General features: G+C 44.9%; 1 protein-coding gene across 1 annotated transcript; it reads right to left on the bottom strand.

Annotated features, from left to right (window-relative positions):
* Positions 1-1,685: 1,685 nt before the first annotated feature.
* On the bottom strand, positions 1,686-21,594 carry TEX36 (testis expressed 36). The gene is made up of 4 exons (XM_060171108.1): positions 21,432-21,594; positions 14,140-14,271; positions 11,044-11,124; positions 1,686-2,217 (listed from the first exon to the last, which is right to left on the bottom strand). The coding sequence occupies exons 1-4, from the start codon at positions 21,480-21,482 to the stop codon at positions 1,921-1,923; spliced, it is 561 nt and encodes a 186-aa protein (XP_060027091.1). The 5' UTR covers positions 21,483-21,594; the 3' UTR covers positions 1,686-1,920.
* Positions 21,595-23,315: the final 1,721 nt, after the last annotated feature.

The raw sequence follows: 23,315 nt of genomic DNA, 5'->3' as shown, positions 1-23,315 counted from the left end.
GAGGTCCTGAGTTTGATCCCCGGCAGCACATGTACCAGAGTGAAGTCTGCTTCTTTCCCTCTATCTTCCTATCCATTTCATCTATAAATAAAAAAATTTTTTAAAAAAATTCAAAAGAACAGGTGGGGATAGATAGCATAGTGGTTATCTAAAGAAACTCTCATGCCTGAGGCTCCAAAGTCCCAGGTTCAATCTCCCACACCACCATAAGCCAGAGCTGAACAGTGCTCTGGGAAAAATAAATAAATGGGAAAAAAAAGAAAACATTCAAATTAACCACATTTTAAAAATGTGCAGGAATAAATATAGAAAGGAAATATCACACCTAGAGGAAACGGGAAATTTTACTGTTGAACATGGACTGAGAAATGAGTCTTGGAGTCGTGAAATCTGCATGGTCTACACAATGCCAGTTCTCCCATGGATTCATAGCTGAGTGTGGGACGTTCCTATTAACTGGCCCGCGGAGTTTCCTGAGAAGTACATCCCGAACTTTTTCCGTAAGAGAAATGTGCAAACATAAACAAAACTTGCAGTGCAGATTCTGGTGAAACCACTCAGTTCATAGAAGGGAAACACAGGAAGGGAACAGAAGTTTATCACACTTCTCCAACAAGCAGAGAAATGAAAAGACAAGAGCAAGATGCCTTCCTGGGTCCTTAAATCTCCTTAATTATCTGACAGACCATGAAAGGCCTTGGAGGCATGGAGCAGCAGAAGCTTATAGATGTTGGTGGGAGTTTATTTAATTTTTTTTATTGTCTTCTTCAAAAAAAACTTAGCAGTAGCTGTGAAAACCTGGTGTACGGTATCAAAGCCGGTACTGACTAGGTAATGCTGACACAGAGGCTGACGCGGAGGCATACACACACCCCCAGAGGGGAAACAAACTCACGTAATGCCAGCTTTTTACAACCCCAAACTAGGAAGTTTGAATGCTGACCATTCACAAGACCATTTTCACAAAGCGTGGAGCACCCGTATTCAAGAATACAATATAGAATTTAAAACAAAAAATTGGGGCTGGGTGGTGGCACACCTGGTTGAGCGCACATGTTACAACATGCAAGCAAGGACCTGGGTTCAAATCCCCAATTCCCACTGGCTGGGGGAAAGCTTCACAAGTGGTGAAGCAGGGCGGTAGGTCTCTCTTTCTCCCCCTCCTCCCCCTCTCCCTCTCTCTCTCCATCTCTAACTCCACCCTCCTCTCAGTTTCTGGTTGTGTCCATCCAATAATAACTAAAGACAATAAAAAAATTAATCAAATCAATCTAATCATACTAGCTGCTGTAAGAACTCCAAGATCCATCATTAAGTAACAAGAGAAGTTTTAGATGCTATATAATATATAGCATAACAGTTTTATGTTCAAAACCTTTTCTGTATTCACACATTCTATTTTATTACAAATATACAGAATGAAGCCAAGTGGTCAGCCTACTTCTAGAGTCTAGACAAGGATTAGGGATGAGAAATATGGGACACTCTTTCCTCCATGATATTGTTTGAAATTTCAAAGTTAGAAGGCAACACATATTAATCATGTATTTGTTATAATTCTCCTCACACACACACAATTTCTGTGGCATCTCAAAATTCATTCAAACAATTTTAAACATATTCATTCAAACATAAATTTACAGAGATATCAGTGTTTTTCAGATTTATGAAAATAATAAAATATATTTTAAAGGTGAAGACTGATAGGAAGTCATGTATTGCCTTTCTGGTTTCTTAATATAAAGACTTTAACCTCTTTATTATCATTGCGATCAAATTTGACCTCACAAGAATTCATATCCTGCCTCTACTTCTAAACAATATGTATGTCAAACAGTTGTGCTGAACTGGAAAATACACATTTTAAGAGAGTCCCGGAAGTGCCGATATCACAAAACTATCAAAATTCATCCGGAACGCTTAACATTCCTTTGGAGAACTGTCCTTTTCGTCAACAGCAAACCTTGCTTCTGGGTTCGTTTCCAAGAACTCTGTAAGACTCTTCCTAGGAATCAACTTAAAATCATTCCATATCTCCTTATATTGCCTGGGAAAGCGCCTGAAAATTGGGATTACCACAGCTTCCGGACTAGGATATGATATTTGGTTATTTGAAAATCCATCCAGACAGGATGGAACATAGTCACATGCCCAGAGATTGAAATTTCTTGAAATTTGTTGCCTTTTTTCTGGGGGGATCTTCCTTCGGCCCAGTCCCTGAGGAAGAATTAAAGGGAGATTAGGAAAAAATAATGGCGACAAAAGGAAAAAAAAAACACATTCAAGGTCACACAGTCTAAAACAAAGGCACAATGGGTAGACGCCAGCCACACTGTCCCCCCACCATCACCAAAAGGCAAAAGCAAGTAACAAGAAAGGACAAAATGAAGAGAGGAAAAATCACAGGTTTGTAACCCAATATAAATACTTGCCAATATTCAGAACTTTGGTGGTGGGTACAGAGTGGAACACAAGATACCTTGTGATCTTATTATCTTATTAACCACATTAAATTGTTAATTAAAAAATAAATACTTGACAATGATGTGGCTGTGAAATATATTGAAACTTCCGATCCACATGAACTTGCCAAAAATAAAATAAAACAGAAACAAGCCAACTGTAAGATTGTGAGAACTCTGGTGGTGATCTCTGGGAGGTGGCAGGGTGGGGACACAGAGCTCTGGTGGCAGCTGTGGTGTGGAAGCAGACATTGTAACTTTGTAACATACTATTAATAACATAAAAATTAAGAAAAAAATAGATTGCAACCTTATGGGAATCCGTAAAAAGAAAGGAGAGGAGGGAGAGAGAAGCAGATAGAAAAAAGAGAAGAGAAAAAGGGAAGAGGAACAAAGGAAAGAAGGAATGGAGGGAGGGAGGGAGGGAGGGAGGATGGTAGGAAGGACGAGAAAGAGAAAAACAAGCCCCAAACTGCTGGAAACTCTAAAGGTTAGAGCCACAATATAAACAGATGGTCTCTAATATAAATATTATCAATGTTGATATCACAGTGTGAAATTCATGGCAAAAAGTTCACACTGGTAAGTAATAAAATCACCAAAACAGTGAAATAATCCTGAATCTTTATGTATAAAGACATGACATTAAACTATGGAAGGAAATGTGTGTGTGTGTGTGTGTGTGTGTGTACTTAAAATTAATTTGGGGAAAATTGATAGGTTCCAACAGTATATTAAGGCTTTGAACAACTTAAGTACTGAGTTAATAAATACTGAGAGTCATATAACCAACAAATAGAGAGTATATGCTCTTTTAAAATACCCATGAAACACTAGTCATATACAAAGTAACAAAAAGGATCTTTATCATTAAAATATCAGAGGTCAGAGACCACATTTGACAAAGCTTACTGTAAACCATAAAAGTATGGGATAATATAAAAGTCAAAGCACTCTAGTTTAAAAATATATATATATTTAAATTATAAACTGTTGAGAGGTAAATAATAAAGAAAGCCTAGTCAAGACAAAAAAACAAGGAATATTCATAATTTTAATCTATTAACCAAACAGTTGCAAATCTATGAACTAGACATACAACTGAGAAAAATAGCAAGTACAGTAGAATAATCATCTTCTGAGGAAGAGTGTCCCAATAAAATTGAAATGAACTTGATAAGGTTTAGTCAAACGCATCTGCAAAATTCACCCCAAAAGATAAAAGGTTTGAACAGACTAACAACTAAGGAAGGATTGACAAGCAAGCAAAAATAAAAATTTATTCTAAAACATGTATCAAGTGCAAGTGACTTTATGGACAAATTTTATCTAAGCTTCATTAAACTGAAAGTCTACACAATACATAAACTTTTTCAGAATGGAGAGAAAGTTGGAGAGCTGTTGGTATGCTTCAAAAAACCCCTTCTGTTTCATTAGTTTAATCCCCCCCTGCTTAACACTATTCTATTTACATAACACTGTATTCTATTTACATTACCTCTGTTAACAAGCACCACCCTCCCTCCAGGACATTGGTGGTTTAGTGGTAGGATTCTCACCTGCTCCGCCCCCTCTCCTTGTCATACCCTGATTTTCACCAGTCACTTTTCTCTCCACCCTCTCTGCGTCGCATCCTGTTCCCACCCTACGGGGCTAGTATGTTTATAAGGACAAGATTGTAGATTTTAGTTTAGCTTAGCTCGGCTTAGATTGTGCTGCATCCTGCATGAATAAAGAGATACTGCGTACAACCCAGCCATGAATCCCGGGTCGTCTGTTACCCGCCCGTGAAGCCAGCCCGGCGAAAACAACATAATGGCGCCTACAACATGGGACCGGACCTGTGCAACTCCCAGATAAGTGAAGACTTTGCCTACCTATGCACTCTGCTACAAGTTTTGTTTGACAAGTAAGTGAATTTCAGCTGTGAAGTCTTCACATGAAAAAGCATCTACTCAAATGGAATTCCTGGAAATCCATTTGGACCCCTGTTCTCTGACATCACCCACAAGATGGAATGACTACAACACACCCCCAGAAACCAATGATGTGACCTACGACCTGAAGAAACAGATTCACAGACTCCAAAGATCACTCTCTACAGAAAAGCAGAATTCTGGTGGCTGACATTCCCCATCGAGACAGACGTGCAGCATTTCATCCCTTGGCATTTTCTTCTGTGGTCAGCTACTTTGGACTGACACCTCCATCGGACATACTGGTACATGCTGCTGTGTTTCTCAAAGACTAACTTCAGCCAATTGCCTTGAGACTTTATAGACCATGTCCCCTCGCCTGCAGGCTCTGTCCCAGAGGCAGAAAACTCCCCCTCCTTATTAGGTTATGCCCACAGAGGCATGAAGCGCCCCAAGAGGCAAGAGATGCCCACAGAGGCATGAAGCGCTCCCAGAGGCAAGAAATGCCCTTTTGCCTGCTAGGCCTTGCCCTTTGAGGCAAGAAACGTTCCCCTTGGCATCACACTGGTTATTGCTGCTCGCCTGTTTTGTTCTCCATGTCTTATGCCAGTTCTTTTGAAAACGTCTGTATGGTATAGGTTTCTGTTCACCCCACAATCCTGATACTATGGCCATTAGTTAAAAAGAAAGGGGGAATTGTTGGTATGCTTCTAAAAAACCCTTCTGTTTCATTAGTTTAATCCCCCCTGTTTAACACTATTCTATTTACATAACCCCTGTTAACAAGCACCACCTTCCCTCCAGGGCATTGGTGGTTTAGTGGTAGAATTCTCACCTGCTCCACCCCCTCTCCTTGTCATACCCTGATTTTCACCAGTCACTTTTCTCTCCACCCTCTCTGTGTTGCATCCTGTTCCCACCCTACTGGGCTAGTATGTTTATAAGGACAAGATTGTTTGTAGTTTTTAGTTTTAGCTTAGCCTGGTATCGATTGTGCTGCATCCTGCATGAATAAAGAGATACTGCGTACAACCCAGCCATGAGTCCCGGGTCATCTGTTACCCGCCCGTGAAGCCAGCCCGGCGAAAACAACAGAGAGCTTCCAGTGTTTCTACAAGACTAGAATAACTCTGGTAAAATATATGTGGTATAAAATCCTGTTTGTACCATTAACAAGATTTACATTTATATGTGTGTGTTTGCATATGAATTCCAAGACTTCTCAAATTTCACCCACAAAGGCACTACCAGTGAATTATCAAGGTAAGATTGTAAGGTAGGAAAATCAGAGTACAGTTTTATATATATATATATATATATATTTACTTGAACATTTTAAAAACATGTTATGTTGGTAATTTGTAAAAACCACCACCTTAAACATTTCATTTAGAGAGACAGGCATGTAGGTATCTCAGTCTATGTTCAACAGTCCGTCAGAGAAAATCAAGTATTTTCAGGTGAAGTCACCTCAATTTAGCATAGTTCTCATAGTCTACAGGGAAGAGCAAGTTGGGGAAAATCATACTGATTCTGAGATTCCTCATCTCTCGACTGAGGGTGATAAGAGTAATTAACCAGTAGAGTTGGTGTGGAGATTAGATGAGAGAAAGCAAGGTGTTAGTGGTAAAGGCATAACATAGGCTATTATCATCACAACCACCATCACCACCATCATCATTATCACCACCACCATCATCTTCACTACCACCATCACCACCATCATCTTCACTAACACCATCACCACCATCATCTTCACTACCACCATCACCACCATCACCATCATCTTCACTACCATCATCTTCACTACCACCATCACCACCATCATCTTCACTACCACCATCACCACCATCATCTTCACTAACACCATCACCACCATCATCTTCACTACCACCATCACCACCATCATCTTCACTACCACCATCACCACCATCTTCACTACCACCATCACCATCACCACCATCATCTTCACTACCACCATCACCACCATCATCTTCACTACCACCATCACCATCACCACCATAATCTTCACCACCACCATCACCACCATCATCTTCACTACCACCATCACCACCGTCATCATCTCCACTACCACCATCACCACCATCACCATCATCATCTTCACTACCACCATCACTACCACCATCACCACCATCATGTATTTCAGGTTTGTTCCTCTCCCTAAAATATGAAAACGACATCCTGTCCTGTTAGATAGCACTGAATCACATGTGCAGTTGGAGCTTGTAAACTGGGTTTCAAAGACTTGCTTCGGAAATGTAAAATTTCCTTAACAACTTGTATCATATCAATCATATGTAATTGATAATTTGTGAGGTTAGATGGTAGCACACCTGGTTGAGCACACATGTTACAATGCACTAGTACTCAGGTTCAAGCCCCCGGTCCCCTCCTGCAGCAGAGAAGCTTCCTGAGCGGTGAAGAAAGAAAAAGAGACAGCGAAAGAAAGGAAGGAAGGGAAGAAGGAAACCTCGCATCTACATCCTCAACAAACTCTGCCGTTTCAGAAGCCAGACTGAAGTTCTTCTCCTTTAACCTGTTTATGTTGCTTGAGTTCCGCAAGCAATTTCTGACTCCAGAGAACCCCAGGCTGATGATGACAAGCTATTCTCTTAAGTTACCGTTAGCTTCTGTTCCTGTTTTGTTGAGAATTTCTTTTTTTTAACTTTATTTATTTATTTATTTATTTATTTATTATTTATCTATTTTTTTCCTTTTTTTCTATTTTTTTATTGGGGAATTAATGTTTTACATTCAACAGTAAGTACAATGGTTTGTACATGCATAACATTCCCCAGTTTCCCATATAACATTACAACCCGCACTAGGTCCTCTCTCTCCTTCTTGGACCTGTATTTTCCCCACCCACCCACCCCAGAGTCTTTTACTTTGGTGCAATACGCCAATTCCATTTCAGGTTCTACTTGTATTTTCTTTTCTGATGTTGTTTTTCAACTTCGGCCTGAGAGTGAGATCATCCCATATTCATCCTTCTGTTTCTGACTTATTTCACTCAACAATGATTTTTTTCAAGGTCCATCCAAGATCGGCTGAAAACGGTAAAGTCACCATTTTTTACAGCTGAGTAGTATTCCATTGTGTATATATACCACAACTTGCTCAGCCGCTCATCTGTTGTTGGACACCTGGGTTGCTTCCAGGTTTTGGCTATTACAAATTGTGCTGCCAAGAACATATGTGTACACAGATCTTTTTGGATGGGTGTGTTGGGTTCCTTAGGAGACATCCCCAGGAGAGGAATTGTAGGACCATAGGGTAGGTCCATTTCTAGCCTTCTGAGAGTTCTCCAGACTGTTCTCCACAGAGGTTGGACCAATTGACATTCCCACCAGCAGTGTAGGAGGGTTCCTTTGACCCCACAACCTCTCCAGCATTTGCTGCTGTTACCTTTTCTGATGTATGATATTCTCACAGTAGTGAAGTGGTATCTCATTGTTGTTTCTATTTGCATTTCTCTGACAATCAGAGAGTTGGAGCATTTTTTCATGTGTTTCTTGGCCTTTTGGATCTCTTCTGTGGTGAATATTCTGTCCATGTCCTCCCCCCATTTTTGGATGGAGTTATTTGTTGTCTTGTTGTTGAGTTTGGCAAGCTCTTTATACATGTTGGTTATTAAACTCTTGTCTGATGTATGGCATGTAAAGATCTTCTCCCATTCTGTGAGGGGGCTCTTGGTTTGGGTAGTGGTTTCTTTTGCTGTGAAGAAGCTTTTTTTTTATAAATATTTTTATATTTATTTTATTTATTCCCTTTTGTTGCCCTTGTTGTTTTATTGTTGTAGTTATTATTGTTGTCATTATTGTTGTTGGATAGGACAGAGAGAAATGGAGAGAGGAGGGGAAGACAGAGAGGGGGAGAGAAAGATAGACACCTGCAGACCTGCTTCACAGCTTGTGAAGCGACTCCCCTGCAGGTGGGGAGCCAGGGCTTGAACCGTGATCCTTATACTGGTCCTTGTGCTTTGTGCCACCTGCGCTTAACCCACTGCGCTACAATGAAGAAGCTTTTTAATTTGATGTAGTCCCATAGGTTTATACTTGCCTTAGTCATCTTTGTAATTGGATTCATTTCATTGAAGATGTCTTTAAAATTTATTCGGAAAAGAGTTCTGCCAATATTTTCTTCTAAGTATCTGATAGTTTGTGGTCTAATATCCAAGTCCTTGATCCACTTGGAATTTACTTTTGTATTTGGTGAAATACAGTGGTTCAGTTTCATTCTTCCACATATTTCAACCCATTGTTTCCAACACCATTTGTTGAAGAGACTCTGCTTTCCCCATTTAATACTCTGAGCCCCTTTGTCAAAGATTAGATGTCCATAGGTGTGGGGGCTCACTTCTGGGCTCTCAATTCTATTCCACTGGTCAGTGTGTCTATTCATGTTCCAGTACCAAGCAGTTTTGATGACAATGGCCCTATAATACAGTTTGAGATCTGAGAGTGTGATGCCTCCGGTTCTGTTCTTTTTTCTCAAGATTGTTTTGGCAATTCTAGGTCTTTTCTGGTTCCAGATAAACATTTGTAGCATTTGTTCTATTCTCCTAAAAAATGTGCTTGGGATCTTGATGGGGATAGCATTAAGTTTGTAGATGGCTCTGGGTAGTATATTCATTTTGATGATGTTAATTCTTCCAACCCATGAACATGGAATATCTTTCCACTTCTTTGTGTCTTTTTCAATTTCCTTGAGTAGTGACTCATAACATTCAGTTTACAAGTCTTTCACTTCTTTGGTTAGGTTTACTTCTAGATACTTTATTGTTTTTGTTGCTATAGTAAAAGGAATTGATTTCTGGATTTCAACTTCTTCTAACTTCGTGTTTGCATAGAGGAATGCCACTGACTTTTGAATGTTTATTTTGTAGCCTGACACTTTACTGTATTGCCTGATGATTTCCAAAAGCTTCTTGCTGGATTCCTTAGGTTTTTCTATGTATACTGTCATGTCATCTGCAAATAAGGAGAGTTTGACTTCTTCTCTTCCAATCTGTATGCCTTTAATTCCTTGCTCCTGCCTGATTGCTATGTCAAGAACTTCCAATACTATGTTGAATAGTAATGGTGATAGTGGGCAGCCCTGTCTAGTACCTGATCTGAGTGGAAATGCTTCCAGTTTTTCACCATTGAGTATGATATAGGTTTGCTATATATAGACTCCACTATCTTCAGGAATTTTCCATCTATTCCCATTTTTTGTAGTGTTTTGATCATAAAGGGATGTTGTATTTTGTCAAAGGCTTTCTCTGCATCTATTGATATGACCATGTGGTTTTTGGTCTTGCTTTTGTTGATGTGGTGGATCACATTGATTGATTTACGTATATTAAACCAACCTTGCATGCCTTGGATAAACCCCAGTTGGTCATGATGAACAATCTTTTTAATATACTGCTGTATCCAGTTGGCTAGAATTTTGTTCAATATTTTAGCATCTATATTCATCAGAGATATTGGTCTGTAGTTTTCTTTTTTGGTTGTGTCCCTGTCTGCTTTCGGTATCAGAGTGATGTTAGCTTCATAGAAGCTGGCAGGGAGTATTCCAGTGTCTTCATTCTTCTGGAAGACTTTTAAAAGTAGAGGTATTAGTTCTTCTTTGAAGGTTTTGTAGAATTCATTTGTAAAACCATCTGGCCCAGGACTTTTATTTTTGGGGAGATTTTTGATAACTGTTTCAATTTCATTAGCTGTGATGGGCCTGTTCATGTTATCCACTTCCTCTTTACTTAGTTTTGGAAGTTGGTAGGTATCGAAGAAATCCAGGTTCTCTAGCTTGGTGGCATATAGTTGTTCATAGAAGCCTCGCATGATATGTTGAATTTCTGCAGTGTCTGTTGTGATATCTCCTCTTTCATTCACTATCCGATTTCTTTGGGTCTTCTCCCTTTTTTGTTTTGTGAGTCTGGCTAAAGGTTTGTCGATTTTGTTCACTCTTTCGAAGAACCAACATTTACTTTCGTTGATCTTTTGTATGGTTTTCTTATTCTCAATGTTATTTATTTCTGCTCTAACTTTAGTGATTTCTGTCCTTCGAGAATTTCTAAACTATATATAAGTGAGGGTGGGATATCATTTTCTTTCTGGATGCTTTATCAAAAAGCCTTGACATAAAAAATCTTGCTAGTTTCATAAACCCCAATGAATAACACTGCCTTGTTTTCTGTAACAGGTTCGATTTTATAGCATTTGGATAATTTGTGCTGGGAAGCTTATTCCACATCCCCTGTAAGACCATCTGGGCCATGAGCCTTTCTGGTTATCAGGTCTGATCTACTAACTTAAGTGAAAGGCTCTGGTTTAGTTCTACTCTAACCCATAGCCTTCCCTCTATAAATGTGTGTGTCTCTCCCTCTTTCTCTCTCCATTTCTCTCTGTTCCTATCTGAAATAAATAAATGAACAACTCACACATGAGGCAGTTCATGGGAAGGCACCTCAGAGAACATGAAATGTGCAGAAACCCAGGCAGGAGGCAGGAGGCAGGGCAGACTTAACAGAGGAAGCACGGCATATAAGAGCTTGTGTGGGGGTTTCATTTTGAGCTTCACTTCTAAAGATGTGTCTCTACCCTCAGCTTGCCTCAGAAGACCAAGAGCCCCATTTGCTCCTGGAGAGAGATACTCACACAATCCAAGTAGTACCCATAGTTCTCAAAGCTGTGCCGGTTGTCATGAAGGGAGAAAGGGAAGCTGTTGTTCACGGCTTGCTGGAAAAGAATTGATGGGAGTCAGGGAGGGTGCGGAGGGAGACATGGGGAGATAAGAACCCCTGTGTGCTTTGAGAGCCAACATAGCAAGACCAGGGCGAGACAGAGGCGGCAAAGGCCCCTCTCAGTGAGGCCTGGCTCCATCCCCGGAATGAGCAGAGCCAGGAGCAGGGTGGTGGGAGTGAACATCAGATTAAGGCTCTGAATCTCAACCTTATTGGCAACTTGCTTAAAGGCATGGGAATCCTCTTTCAAAGCACCCCGTCTGTGATTTTTTTTTCTATTAGGGTTATCTCTGGGGCTCAGTTCCAGCACTATGAATCCACCACTCCCAAGAGCCTTTTTTTTTTTCCATTTTTATTTTTTCCTTTCCTTCTATTTTTTTTATAGGACAGAGGGAAATTGAAAAGAGAGGGTGAGATAGAGAGGGAGAGAAACAAGAGAGATACATGCAGTGCTGCTTCACTGCTCATGAAACTTCCCCCTGCAGGAGGAGGGCAGGGTCTCAAACCCAGGCCCTTGCACTTGGTGATATGCACTAAACCAGGTGTGCTGCTCAATGCCTGGATATTCTTTTAAAAATAACAATAAATAAACTTTGATTCTGCAACCCCACTCCTAAAGGTCATGGAAGGTCTAATTCAAAAGGCTTTCTGCACAAAACAACACCATTCACAATGATCAAGACAGAATCCATCTAAACGCCCTTTGACAGCCGACTGGATAAACTAGTCATGGGATAGATGATAGATTAGATAGATAGATAGATAGATAGATAGATAGATAGATAGATAGATGATAGGTAGGTAGATGATAGCTAGGTAGATAGATAGATAGATAGATAGATAGATAGATAGATAGATAGATGATAGCTAGGTAGATACTCAATGGAAAAAACCTTTGGGGAGAAAAAAAGTGAAAGTGGAGGTGATAATACTAAGAGAACTAAAGAAATGAAAGATGGGGGCCCAGTGGTGGTGCACCTGGTTGAGCGCACATGTTACAATATGCAAAGACCTGGGTTCGAGCCCCCAGTCCCCACCTGCAGGAGGAAAGCTTTGCAAGTGTTAAAGCGGGGCTGCAGGTGTCTCTCTGTCTCTGTCCTCTCTATCACCCTTTCCCTCATGATTTCTGACTGTCTCTATCCAATAAATAAATAATAAAAAAAGAGAAAAGTTCACTCATGTGGACTATAAATACATAAAGCAAAATAAACTTGCAAAAAATATAATAATCATGGGCTGGGGAAATAGCACAATGGTTATGCAAAAATCCTTTTATGTCTGAGGCACCAAAGGGCCCAGGTTCAGTCCCCAGCACCACCATCGGCCAGAGCTGACCAGTCTTCTGATTGGAAAAAAAAAAATTTTTTTTTAAATCGAAGAAGCAAAAGACAGACTCTTGACCTCTGAGAGCTGGTTACAGGACAGGGCAAGGAGGGAAGTTGAGGGGGTAGGGGTAGGAGTGGGGTGTGTCTGATGTGATTTCCAAGGACTTTGGTGATGGGAAGACTGGGGAATAGATATAGAAGGATGAAACTACACCTCTAGGGCATTACAGTGCTACAACCCATGTTAAAACGCTTTTGAAATAAGGTGCAAATAGAAAGCTCACTGGGGGGCCAGGTGGCGGCACACCCCGCCTACAGGGAGTCTGCTTCACAGCATTGAAGCAGGTCTGCAGGAGTCTATCTTTCCCTCTCTCTCTCTATCTTTATCTCCCCATGCTCTCTCAATTTTTCCCTGTCCTACATAATAATATATATATATAGAGAGAGAAACGGTTGCCAGGAGCAGTGGAGGGGTACTGAGCCCTAGCGATAACCCTGTTGGCAATAATAATAAGAATTAATAAGAATAAGAATAATAAAAGAGAAATCTCACTGGCAGGACATTGACCTTACCACACACGTGACCCAAGTTAGTTCTGGCACCACACAGGAGGTTCAATGGAGCTGGAAGTAGCCCAGTGCTGTGCTGTCTCCCTCTTTGCTACTGTCTCTCTCTCTCCCTCTTTCTCTCTCTCCCTCTCTCTCTCTCCCTCTCTCTCTCCCTCTCTCTCTCCCTCTCTCTCTCCCTCTCTCTCTCCCTCTCTCTCTCTCTCTCCCTCTCTCTCCCTCTCTCTCCCTCTCTCTCTCTCCCTCTCTCTCTCTCCCTCTCTCTCTCTCCCTCTCTCTCTCTCCCTCTCTCTCTCTCCCTCTCTCTCCCTCTCTCTTTCTCCCTCTCTCTCTCTCTTTCCCTCCCTTCCTCCCTCCCATTCTCCCTCCCTTCCTCCCTCCCTCTTTCTCTGAATGAAGAGGACGGCCTAGTGTGTTGTGATCACACACACACACACACACACACACACACACACACACACGTCTAGCTCCAACAATGCCAAAATAAATAAATAAGTGCATTTAAAAACTGCCTTCCCCGGGAGACAAGAATAGTAAATATACAGGTTTGTATAACAGGACATTGGACAGTATCATCTTTGTGGATGACTAAGCCAACTGTTTTCTTACGGATAGAGACAGAGAAATTGACATCGGAGAGGGAGATAGAGAAGGAGAGAGACAGACAGATACCTGCAGCCCTGCTTCACCACTCGTGAAGCTTTCCCCCTACAGGTGAGAACCAGGCGCTCGAACCTGGGTCCTTGCACAATGTAATGTGTGTGTTTAACCAGGTGCGCCACCACCTGGCTCCCCAACTTCTTCTGATCAACAAAGATGTGGAAAGGCCAGGGGCAGGGTGTGAGTGACATGAGCCCTGCCCCTTCCCTGCTGTCAAATGTCCCTGAAGTGACCAGAAGCAGGACATGTGCCAGGAGCTCTAAGTAAAGGCTTCATTGCTGGTCCTGGGACAGCCAGATCCCTCAGGACCATGTCTGGAGATGTCCTGGGTGCCAAGGGGGCGGTGGGAACACTGGCAGAGTGAAGGGGGTCAGGGCATGTGAAAAACACATCCTGAGAAGGACACGGTGGCAGTGGCCTGTCTCTGACCCCACAGGGAGTCTTGGGCACAGACTGACCTTCTCCCGGATCCTGTAGATGGGTGGCAGCTTCCCCTGAATCTGCTGGGAGGCCTGGGGGCAGTGGGGCTCTCGGAGCATGGCCTTGGTGATGGACTCCTGCGTCTTCTGCGGGACCCCACTGTGAGGGAACTGGGAGGACAGCACAGGCCCAGATTAAAACCAGAGGGGCCGCTAGAAGCAGGGAGTGGGGAGTTCTTGTGGGGGGACAGGGGCCTGAAAGGCCACCGGAGTGAGGGAGGACTGCTTGCCATTTTCTGACTCGCTTCCCAAGATACAAAAATATTATGCTGTCCCAAGTTTGGGGAGAGCCTCCGTGGACTGCAGGGGAGGGATGGGGAGAGCCTCCATGGACTGCAGGGGAGGGATGGGGAGAGCCTCCGTGGACTGCAGCGGAGGGATGGGGATTCAGAACTCTGGTGGTGGGAATGCTGTGGAACCACACTCTTGTTAACATGTGCATTTGTAAATCAATATCAAAATCACTGATAAGCACTGTTGCACCAAGTTTCCCTCCTACAGGTGGGTACTGGAGGCTTGAACCCGATCCCCTGTGCACTGCAGCGTGTGTACTCTACTGGGTGTGCCATGGTCAGGCCTCACGAGTTTCCCATTTCACCGGGTGACACTTGACAGCAGCCAGGCCACTCCAGTCCTAGCACCTCTTAAAAGCCACTCCCAGGCTGAGCAAGCTGTGGTCTAGATACACAGTGGAATACTACTCAGCTATTAAAAAGGGTGAAGTCACCTTCTTCACCTCATCTTGGATGGAGCTGGAAGGAATCCTGTGAAGTGAGATCAGCCAGAAAGAGCAGGATGAAGATGGGATGATCTCACTCACGGACAGAAGTGGAGAAATCAGAACAGAAGGAAAAACACCATGCAGAACCGGGACTGGGCTTGGTGTACTGCACCAAAGTAAAGGACTCTTGGGGGGGGGGGAAAGGATTCAGGTCCTGGAACATGATGGCAGACCTGGGTAGGAGTTAGTGTTATGAGGAAAATTGAGAAATGTTACACATGGACCAACTACTATATCTACTGTGGACTGTAGATCATTAATTCCCCAGTTAAGCAAAAGAAAAAAAGCCACTCCCAGCTTTGAAGGCAGCTCTCAGGGAGAGGACTGTGAATGGAGACTCAGCAGCAAGAGGCAAGCCCCCGGCTCTGAGGTATTCTGTTGGCCGAATGTCCCAACCCCGGTCCCTTTTCTGCCCGCGAGAGTTTCCCCAAGCCTGTTTCTTAGTCTGCGAAACAGAAGAACAGTAGCCAGCAAGTAGGGTGTCTGTGAACAGAAAAAGCATCTGTCCCTAGTATGTGCAGGGACAGTCAGCCAGCGCCACTTCCCCTGCGCTGTCCCCCTCCATGGCTGCCAACCAGTCCCCTGGGCAGGTCAAAGGAAGACCACATCTCCATCTCGAACCCAGCACCACGTCTGTGCATAAGCGATGCACATGTGCAGGCTCCCCCAGAAGCAAGTCACAAGCACCCCAAAAAGAGAGACCTCTGTGTGGACACATGTGGACAGCAGCCCACAGGCCGAGGGGCACAGAGACAGGATGGAGGCCAGTGGACAGCCACGCCTCAGCCCCTCTGCACACCCAGGTCCCCCCCGCCAAGGACGGGCAGGAAGTGGCCTCGGGGCCCTCGGGAGGAAGGCGGGTTTCTGTTTCACCCGTGTTTGTTCTCCCTTTAAAAGCTCCGCCACTAAATGCATGTGTTCCATTACCCTCTCTCCCCACAGACAGAAATAACGGTGTTTCTGATTAGCGGCTTAATGCATAGTCATGGTCTTTAAAAATTCAAGCCACTAAAAAAAATACTTAAAGAAGGAAGTACCCCCCACACACATACACACACACACACACACACACACAAATCTGATCTCTCTTTCCTTTTAACTCTTTGGTGACCATCTTTTCACATATCCTCATGGGACTGAGCACGCAAGTTCACCTGTGCGTCGGCGTGTGTGGGCTCACAGCCAGAGATGCCTCGTGACTTCATATAAGCTTTCAGCTCTTTCTGTCACCCACTAGCACCCCAGGGGGCAGGTACCAACAGCAGAGTGCAGCCGTGGCCCCCAGAGAACTAAGTACTTAACATTACTTTTCAAAAACTGGACCCTATAATAATTACTACCTTGTGTCTTGCCTTCTTCATTAGGGAACTTCAAATACCCCTAAGGCGGTTCAGGAAAAGTGATGCAGTGGGACAGTCTAGGACTTGCAAGCGTGAGGTCTTGGGTTTGATCCCCAGAGCTGCATATGCCAAAGGGATGCTTGATTCTCTCTCTCCCTCATTAGTAAATAAATAAGTCTTTACAAAATATCTTCTGGAGGGGCCAGGCTGTAGCACAGCAGGTTAAGTGCACACGGAGCCAAGTGCAAGGACCACCGTAAGGATCCTGGTTTGAGCCCCCAGCTCCCCAACTGCAGGGGAGTCACTCCACAAGCAGTGAAGCGGGTCTGCAGGTGTCTGTCTTTCTCTCCCCTCTCTCTCTGTCTTCCCCTCCTCTCTCCATTTCTCTCTGTCCTATCCAACAACGACAACAGCAGTAACAACAACAAGAAGAAGGGCAACAAAAATGAGGGGGAAATGGCCTCCAGGAGCAGTGGATTCATGGTCCAGACACCAAGCCCCAGCGATAACCCTGGAGGCAAAAAATAAATATACACACACACACACATATATGTATCCTCTGGTGGAAGTCAGGCAATGGCACATCTTCTCAAGCACACACATTACAGTGTACAAGAGCCTGGGTTCAAGCCCCGGTCCCCCTACCGCATGGGGAAAGCTCCATGAGTACTGAAGCAGGGGTGTAGGTGTGTCTCTGTCTCTTTCCCTCTCCCTTCTCCCCACTAAATCTCTATCCAATACATAAAATTAAAAAGTGTTTTTGAAAATTCTCTGGTGACCTAGCACAGCACACCCCTGCTATGTGTGAGGCTGTTCTCTGGGGGGCTGGATGGCGGCGCTCACATTACAGAGCACAAGGACCTGGTTCAAGCCCCTGCTCCCCACCTGCAGGGGAAGCTTCATAAGCCATGAAGCAGCGCTGCAGGCGAGTCCCTCCCTCTCCTCTCTGTCTCTATTCAAAATAAATAAATAATTTTTAAAAATTCCCTGGGGAAAGGAGACAGTTCAGCCAGGAGACACGCACCTTGCTGTGTGTGAAGCTGGTTCTGAGCCCTGACTGCACACCAGAGAACCATGAGTAGCAAAGTGAGAGTTCCATGGATGGTGGAGGGGTGCTGTAGTGTCTCCCCTCTCTCTCTCCCTCCCTCCCTCTCTCCCTCCCTCCCTCTCTCTCTCTCCCTTTTTCCCTCTCTCTCTCCCTCTCTCTCTCTCCTCTCTTCCTCTCTCTCCCTCTCTCTCTCCCTCTCTCTCTCCCTCTCTCTCTCCCTCTCTCTCTCCTTTCCCTCTTCTCCCTCTCTCTCCCTCTCTCCCTCTCTCTCTCCCTCTCTTCCTCTCTCTCCTCTCTCTCTCCCTCTCTCTCTCTCCCTCCCTCTCTCCTTCTCTCTCCCTCTCTCTCACTCTCTCCCTCTCTCCCTCTCTCTCTCCCTCTCTCTCACTCTCTCCCTCTCTCTCCCTCTCTCCCTCTTCTCCCTCTCTCTCACTCTCTCCCTCTCTCCCTCTCTCTCTCCCTCTCCCTCTTTTTCACTCTCTCCCTCTCTCTCTCTCCCTCTCTTCCTCTCTCTCCCTCTCTCCCTCTCTCTCCCTCTCTGTCTCTCCCTCTCTCTCTCTCTTCCTCTCTCTCACTCTATCTCTCTCTTCCTCTCTCTCACTCTCTCCCTCTCTCCCTCTCTCTCCCTCTCTTCCCCTCTCTCTCTCTCCCTCTCTTCCTCTCTCTCCCTCTCTCCCTCTCTCTCCCTCTCTGTCTCTTCCTCTCTCTCTCTCTCTCTCTCTCTCTCTCTCTGTGTGTGTAGAAGAGTTGGGCTACAACTTGGATGGAGCTTGAAAAATCTATGTGAAGTGAAATAAATCAGAAACAGAAGGATGAATATGGGATGATCTCACTCTCAGGCAGAAGTTGAAAAACAAGATCAGAAGAGAAAACACAAGTAGAACCTGAACTGGAGTTGGTGTATTGCACCAAAGTAAAAGACTCAGGGGTATGTGGGGGGAGAATACAGGTCCAAGAAGAATTCAGAGGACCTAGTGGGGGTTGTATTGTTATATGGGAAACTGGGGAATGTTATGCATGTACAAACTATTGTATTTACTGTCAAATGTAAAACATTAATCCCCCAATAAAGAAATTTAAAAGAAGAAGACTTGAGCTAAGGGAACCACTCAGTAACTACATATGAGAAACCAGTATTCCTTTTGTTCGTTTGTTTTTTTATCTTTATTTATTTATTGGATATACACAGCCAGAAATTGAGAGGGAAGGGGTGATAGAGAGGGAGAGAGATAGAGAGACACCTGCAGCCCCGCTTCAACACTTGTGAAGCTTTTCCCCTGCAGGTGGGGACCGGAGACTCAAACCTGGGTCCTTGCTCACTGTAACGCTCAGCCAGGTGCACCCCCACCCGGCCCCAACACCAGTATTCCTCTATATATTCTAGAAAATTTTGGCAGCCAGGCAGTGGTGCACCTGGTTGAGTGCACATATTACAGTTCATGGGGACCCGGGTTCAAATCACTAGTTCCCACCTGTAGGGGGAAAGCTTTTTGAGAGGTAAGGCAGGGCTTACCTATCTCTCCATTCCTTCTTGATTTCTGGCTATCTCTGTACAATAAATTAATTAATTCTAAAAACAAAAAGAAAATTCTGCAAAGTCAAATTACATATTTCTCTTTCAATCAATACTATACTCTTAGAGGTGCTAAGTCATTGTTCTTTAATGCCAATAAAAATAATAAGGGGACACTGACCCCTTCGTTATTTCATTTTTCCCGTGCTCCAATCTGATCTTGTACACTCCTGGAACTCCACCACGGAAAGTCAGACCAGGCCGCAGAGCGTCCTAACCCCGGGCACGCTCCTTGCCAGCTAAATGTCATGTGACTTGAGTTCATCTGTAGTCTGCAAGTCTCTGGGCTAAATCACTGGGAAAAGATAGCTCTAGCATTTTAATTTCACTCTTTTAAAATATATATGTAACGGTCCTGACATGACAGCTGTGAAATGAGCCCTTCTGTTAGATATTGTAACCGTGAAATATAGCTTTTTAACTAGTCAGTGGTGCAATTCTTACGGCCCTCCGTCTCTAGATGACTGAAATATTAACTAGGAAGGTGACAGCCTGTGCAAAATGCCTCTCCTGCCCGCGACCAGATTACAAGCAGCAAGGTTAGGCTCAGAATGACTGTCCCCTCTAATGTGGCAATGACTGTCCTCCCAAAGGACCCAGCTCTGACTCAGAGCCGGTAATCTCATGCATTCGCCCAAAGTGCCCGCGGGCTCCTTTGAGAAACTTACTTAGCCATCAGCACTGCTGCTCCTTGTCCCAAAGTACTAAAGGGAGGAAGGTCCCCTGAATTCTCTGTCCTGGATAAGGGGTCACCACAGAAGATGAAATGTCCATCCTCCTTCCTCCCTAAGGACGCAATTCTGATTTTGTCTTACACACTTTTTTTTTTAATTACCACCAGAGTTATTCCTAGAGCTTGGTGCCAGCACTACAAATGCAGTGTTCCCAGTGACCATATTTTTTCCATTTATTTTTTTTCTTTCTTATTCTATTTAATAGGACAGAGATAACTTGAGAGGGAAGAGGGACAGAGGAAAGAGACCAACCGAGAGACAGAACTGCTTCACTGCTTGTGAAGCTCCCCCCACCCCAACCCACCCCCCGAAAGGTGGGGAGCAGGGGCTCAAACCAGCTCCTTGCATAAGCTGGGGAGGGTGCATTCCCAGTGATGGAGAAAGAGCAAAGTGCTTCCCTGGGCTCCTCCCACCTCAGACTGAGCCTGCAGGAGTGACCCCTCCCCAGGGCTCATCACTGAGACCTCCGGGGGACACCTGGGGGACAGTTAGAAAAGCAGCTCCCTGGGGGGTCAGGCAGTGCTGCACCCGTTATCTGCAGGCAGATCACTTCGTGACTGTGTCTCTCCCTCTCTGCCTTCCCCTCCTCTCTCAATTTCTCTCTGTCTTATCCAATAAAATGAAGGAAAAATGGCCACCAGGAGCAGTGGACTCCCAGTGCAGGCAGCAAGCCCCAGAGATAACCCTGGAGAAGAGAGAAGGAAAGAGAGAGAAAGAGAAAGAAAGGGAGGAAGGAAGGAAGGAAGGAAGGAGGGAGGGAAGGAAGGAGGGAGGGAGGGAAGGAGGGAGGGAGGGAGGGAAGGAGGGAGGGAAGAAGGAGGGAGGGAGGGAGGGAGGGAGGGAAGGAAGGAGGGATGGAGGGAAGGGAGGGAGGAAGGAAGAAAGGAGGGAGGGGAGGAGGGAGGGAGGGAAGGAAGGAGGGAGGGAGGGAAGGAAGGAAGGAGGGAGGGAGGGAAGGGAGGAAGGAAGGAGGGAGGGAGGGAGGGAAGGGAGGAAGGAGGGAGGGAAGGAGGGAGGGAAGGAGGGAGGGAGGGAGGGAAGGGAGGGAGGAAGGAAGGAAGGAAGGAGGGAGGGGAGGAGGGAGGGAGGGAGGGAAGGGAGGGAGGAAGGAAGGAAGGAAGAAGGGAGGGAGGGAAGGAAGGAAGGAAGGAAGGAAGGAAGGAGGGAGGGAGGGAGGGAAGGAGGGAGGGAGGAAGGAAGGAAGGAAACAAAAACAGCTGTCTGGGAGGTGGCACAGCAGAAGAGCAGGACTTGTAAGCATGAGGTACCAAGTTCAGCTCCCAGCACTGCATGTGCCAGAGTGATTCTCTCTCTCCTCTCTGCCCCCATAGCTAAATAAAGACAAAGATCCCCCACCCCACCTCCCTTCTCACCACCAAGGAGTTTACACCCCAGCCGGGGAGATAAACCACACACTACATCCTTAAGTCCACAGGACGATAGATGGCAGATGTGGAGGAAGCATGTGAGCTGGGGAGACAGCATCATGGTTCTGCAAAAGACGCTCATGCCTGAGACTCTGAGGCCCCAAGTTCAGTCCCCCACACCCTCATGAGCCAGAGCTGAACAGAGCTTTGGAGGAAGGTGGAGACCAGGTAATAACCACTGAAGGGTACTTACAAGCCAGGAGCCAGGAAGGAACTGAGGCTGTAGGAACGACTGTATTCAAAGTCCCTGCCATGCACAGCAGGCGGGACCCGAATCCATGTGTGTCTCTGAACACACACGCACACACACACACGCACGCACACACGCACACACCGTGAAACTGGTCAGATGACGCCCTCTTCCTTACCCATAATCCATCATTGTCTAAGGACGGATTGAAACGTCTCCCTTTGCCCATTTTCTGCAGGGAGCTGAAGGGGGCTGGGCTGGGCACCCCTATGTCTCCATTGTCTCCTGAGCACCACACACCCAAGGAGCCCCTCTTCCTCCTCTCCCTCCTCTTCCTCCTCTCCCTCCTCTTCCTCTTCCTCCTCACTCCTGATCTTTCTCCCAAGTGGGGACCTCTGGAATGCCCCTGGTTGCCATAGCACCAGAGTCCACCCATCACAATGGGTAGAAGAGGCAGGGCCAAGGTGTCTGCCACTGCTCCCCGCAGCTCCTGGTCCCCCAGAGAGGCACAGAGCCCCCAGGTCCTGCTTGAGGGAGCCCCACACACGAGCGCCACCGAGGAGGGTAGACGGAAGCCACTGCAAACTCCTCTACTCTTCATCCTCCAGCTGATGATGGTGGGGTCAAATGTCCCTCCACGGCGACCAGCTGTCCTAGCTATAACAAGTAAAGACTGTGGGCAGGGTGGTGGTGCACCTGGTTCAGCACATATGTTACAGTGCCAAAGGACCTGGGTTCAAGCACCCGTCCCCACCTGCAGGGGGAAAGCTTTGAAAGCGGTGAAACAGTGTTGCAGATCTCTCTCTCTCTCCCTCTCCCTCTCTCTCTCTCTCTCTCTCTCTCTCTCTCTCCCTCCCTCTTTATCTTCCCCTTCCCTATCAATATCTTTTAAAAATATTTTTTATTAATTTATTTTCCCTTTTGTTGCCCTTGTTTCTTATTGTTATTGTAGTTACTGTTATTGATGTCATCATTGTTGGATAGGACAGAGAGAAATGGAGAGAGAAGGGGAAGACAGAGAGGGAGAGAGAAAGACAGACACCTGCAGGCCTGTGAAGCGCTTCCCCTGCAGGTGGGGAGCCTCCCCTGCAGGTGGGGAGCCTCCCCTGCAGGTGGGGAGCCAGGGGCTTGAACCAAGATCCTTACACCGGTTCTTGCACCCCTATCAATTTCTGACTGTCTCTAGCTAGTAAATAAAGATAATAAAAAATTTAACTTCAAAAATAAAGAAATAAAAAGAAGTCAAGATTTTATATCTATATATCTATATTATATATATATATATGTATGTATATATATGAGGATTCAGAGGACCTAGTGGAGGTTGTATTGTTATATGGAAAATTGGCATGTGTTATGCATGTACAAACTATTGTACTTACTGTTGAATGTAAAACATGAATTCCCCAATTAAAAAAAAAAGTAGAGGGGAAAAAAAAAGAGAGCAAACACAAGTAGAACCTGAACTGGAGTTGGCGTATTGCACCAAAGTAAAAGACTCTGGGGTGGGTGGGTGGGGGGAGAATACAGGTCCAAAAAGGATGACAGAGGACCTAGTGGGGGTTGTGTTGTTATATGGAAAACTGAGAAATGTTATGCACGTATTGTATTTAACTATTGCATTTACTGTTGAATGTAAAATATTAATCCTCCAATAAAGAAATAAAATAATAAATAAAATAAGGGAAAGCCCTTGGAAACTAGAAAAAATATATATATATATACATATATCATCGAAACAGGACATGTGTTGTTTTAGTGTTTCACACACACCCCCACCAGTGCCTTCTGGGAAAAAGAATTCCCACCCCTCCTTAAAAACAAAAACAAAAAAATTGAACAGAACGCCACTCACGTCTGGCTACTAGTGGCACTGGGGATTGAACCTGGTATCTCTTGCGTACAAGTCCTGTGTTCTGACACTGCCATATCCACCCCAAGCCCACCATCCTCTTTTATTTGTGCCCTATCTTGACAACTCTCTTGGCCATCCTGTGTGAGGTATCTATGAGGAACACCTGTGCTCAGACACGCTGTCCTCCAGGCCCTCCTTCTCCTCAAA

Source organism: Erinaceus europaeus, chromosome 14, assembly GCF_950295315.1.
Source record: "Erinaceus europaeus chromosome 14, mEriEur2.1, whole genome shotgun sequence".
NCBI lineage: Eukaryota > Metazoa > Chordata > Mammalia > Eulipotyphla > Erinaceidae > Erinaceus > Erinaceus europaeus.
Note: the sequence above shows the minus strand (reverse complement) of the source record. Positions and strands in the feature narration are given on the sequence as shown.

What these genes read in the sequence shown, in the direction of transcription:
- TEX36 (XM_060171108.1), bottom strand. Translation starts at nt 21,482, where the DNA reads ATGGGCAAAGGGAGACGTTTCAATCCGTCCTTAGACAATGATGGATTA. An exon ending in TAGACAATGATGGATTATGG is followed by an intron (nt 14,272 to 21,431) that starts GTAAGGAAGAGG and finishes CTGTCCTCCCAG; the next exon opens with TTCCCTCACAGTGGGGTCCC. An exon ending in ATGGGTACTACTTGGATTGT is followed by an intron (nt 2,218 to 11,043) that starts GTGAGTATCTCT and finishes ATTCTTCCTCAG; the next exon opens with GGACTGGGCCGAAGGAAGAT.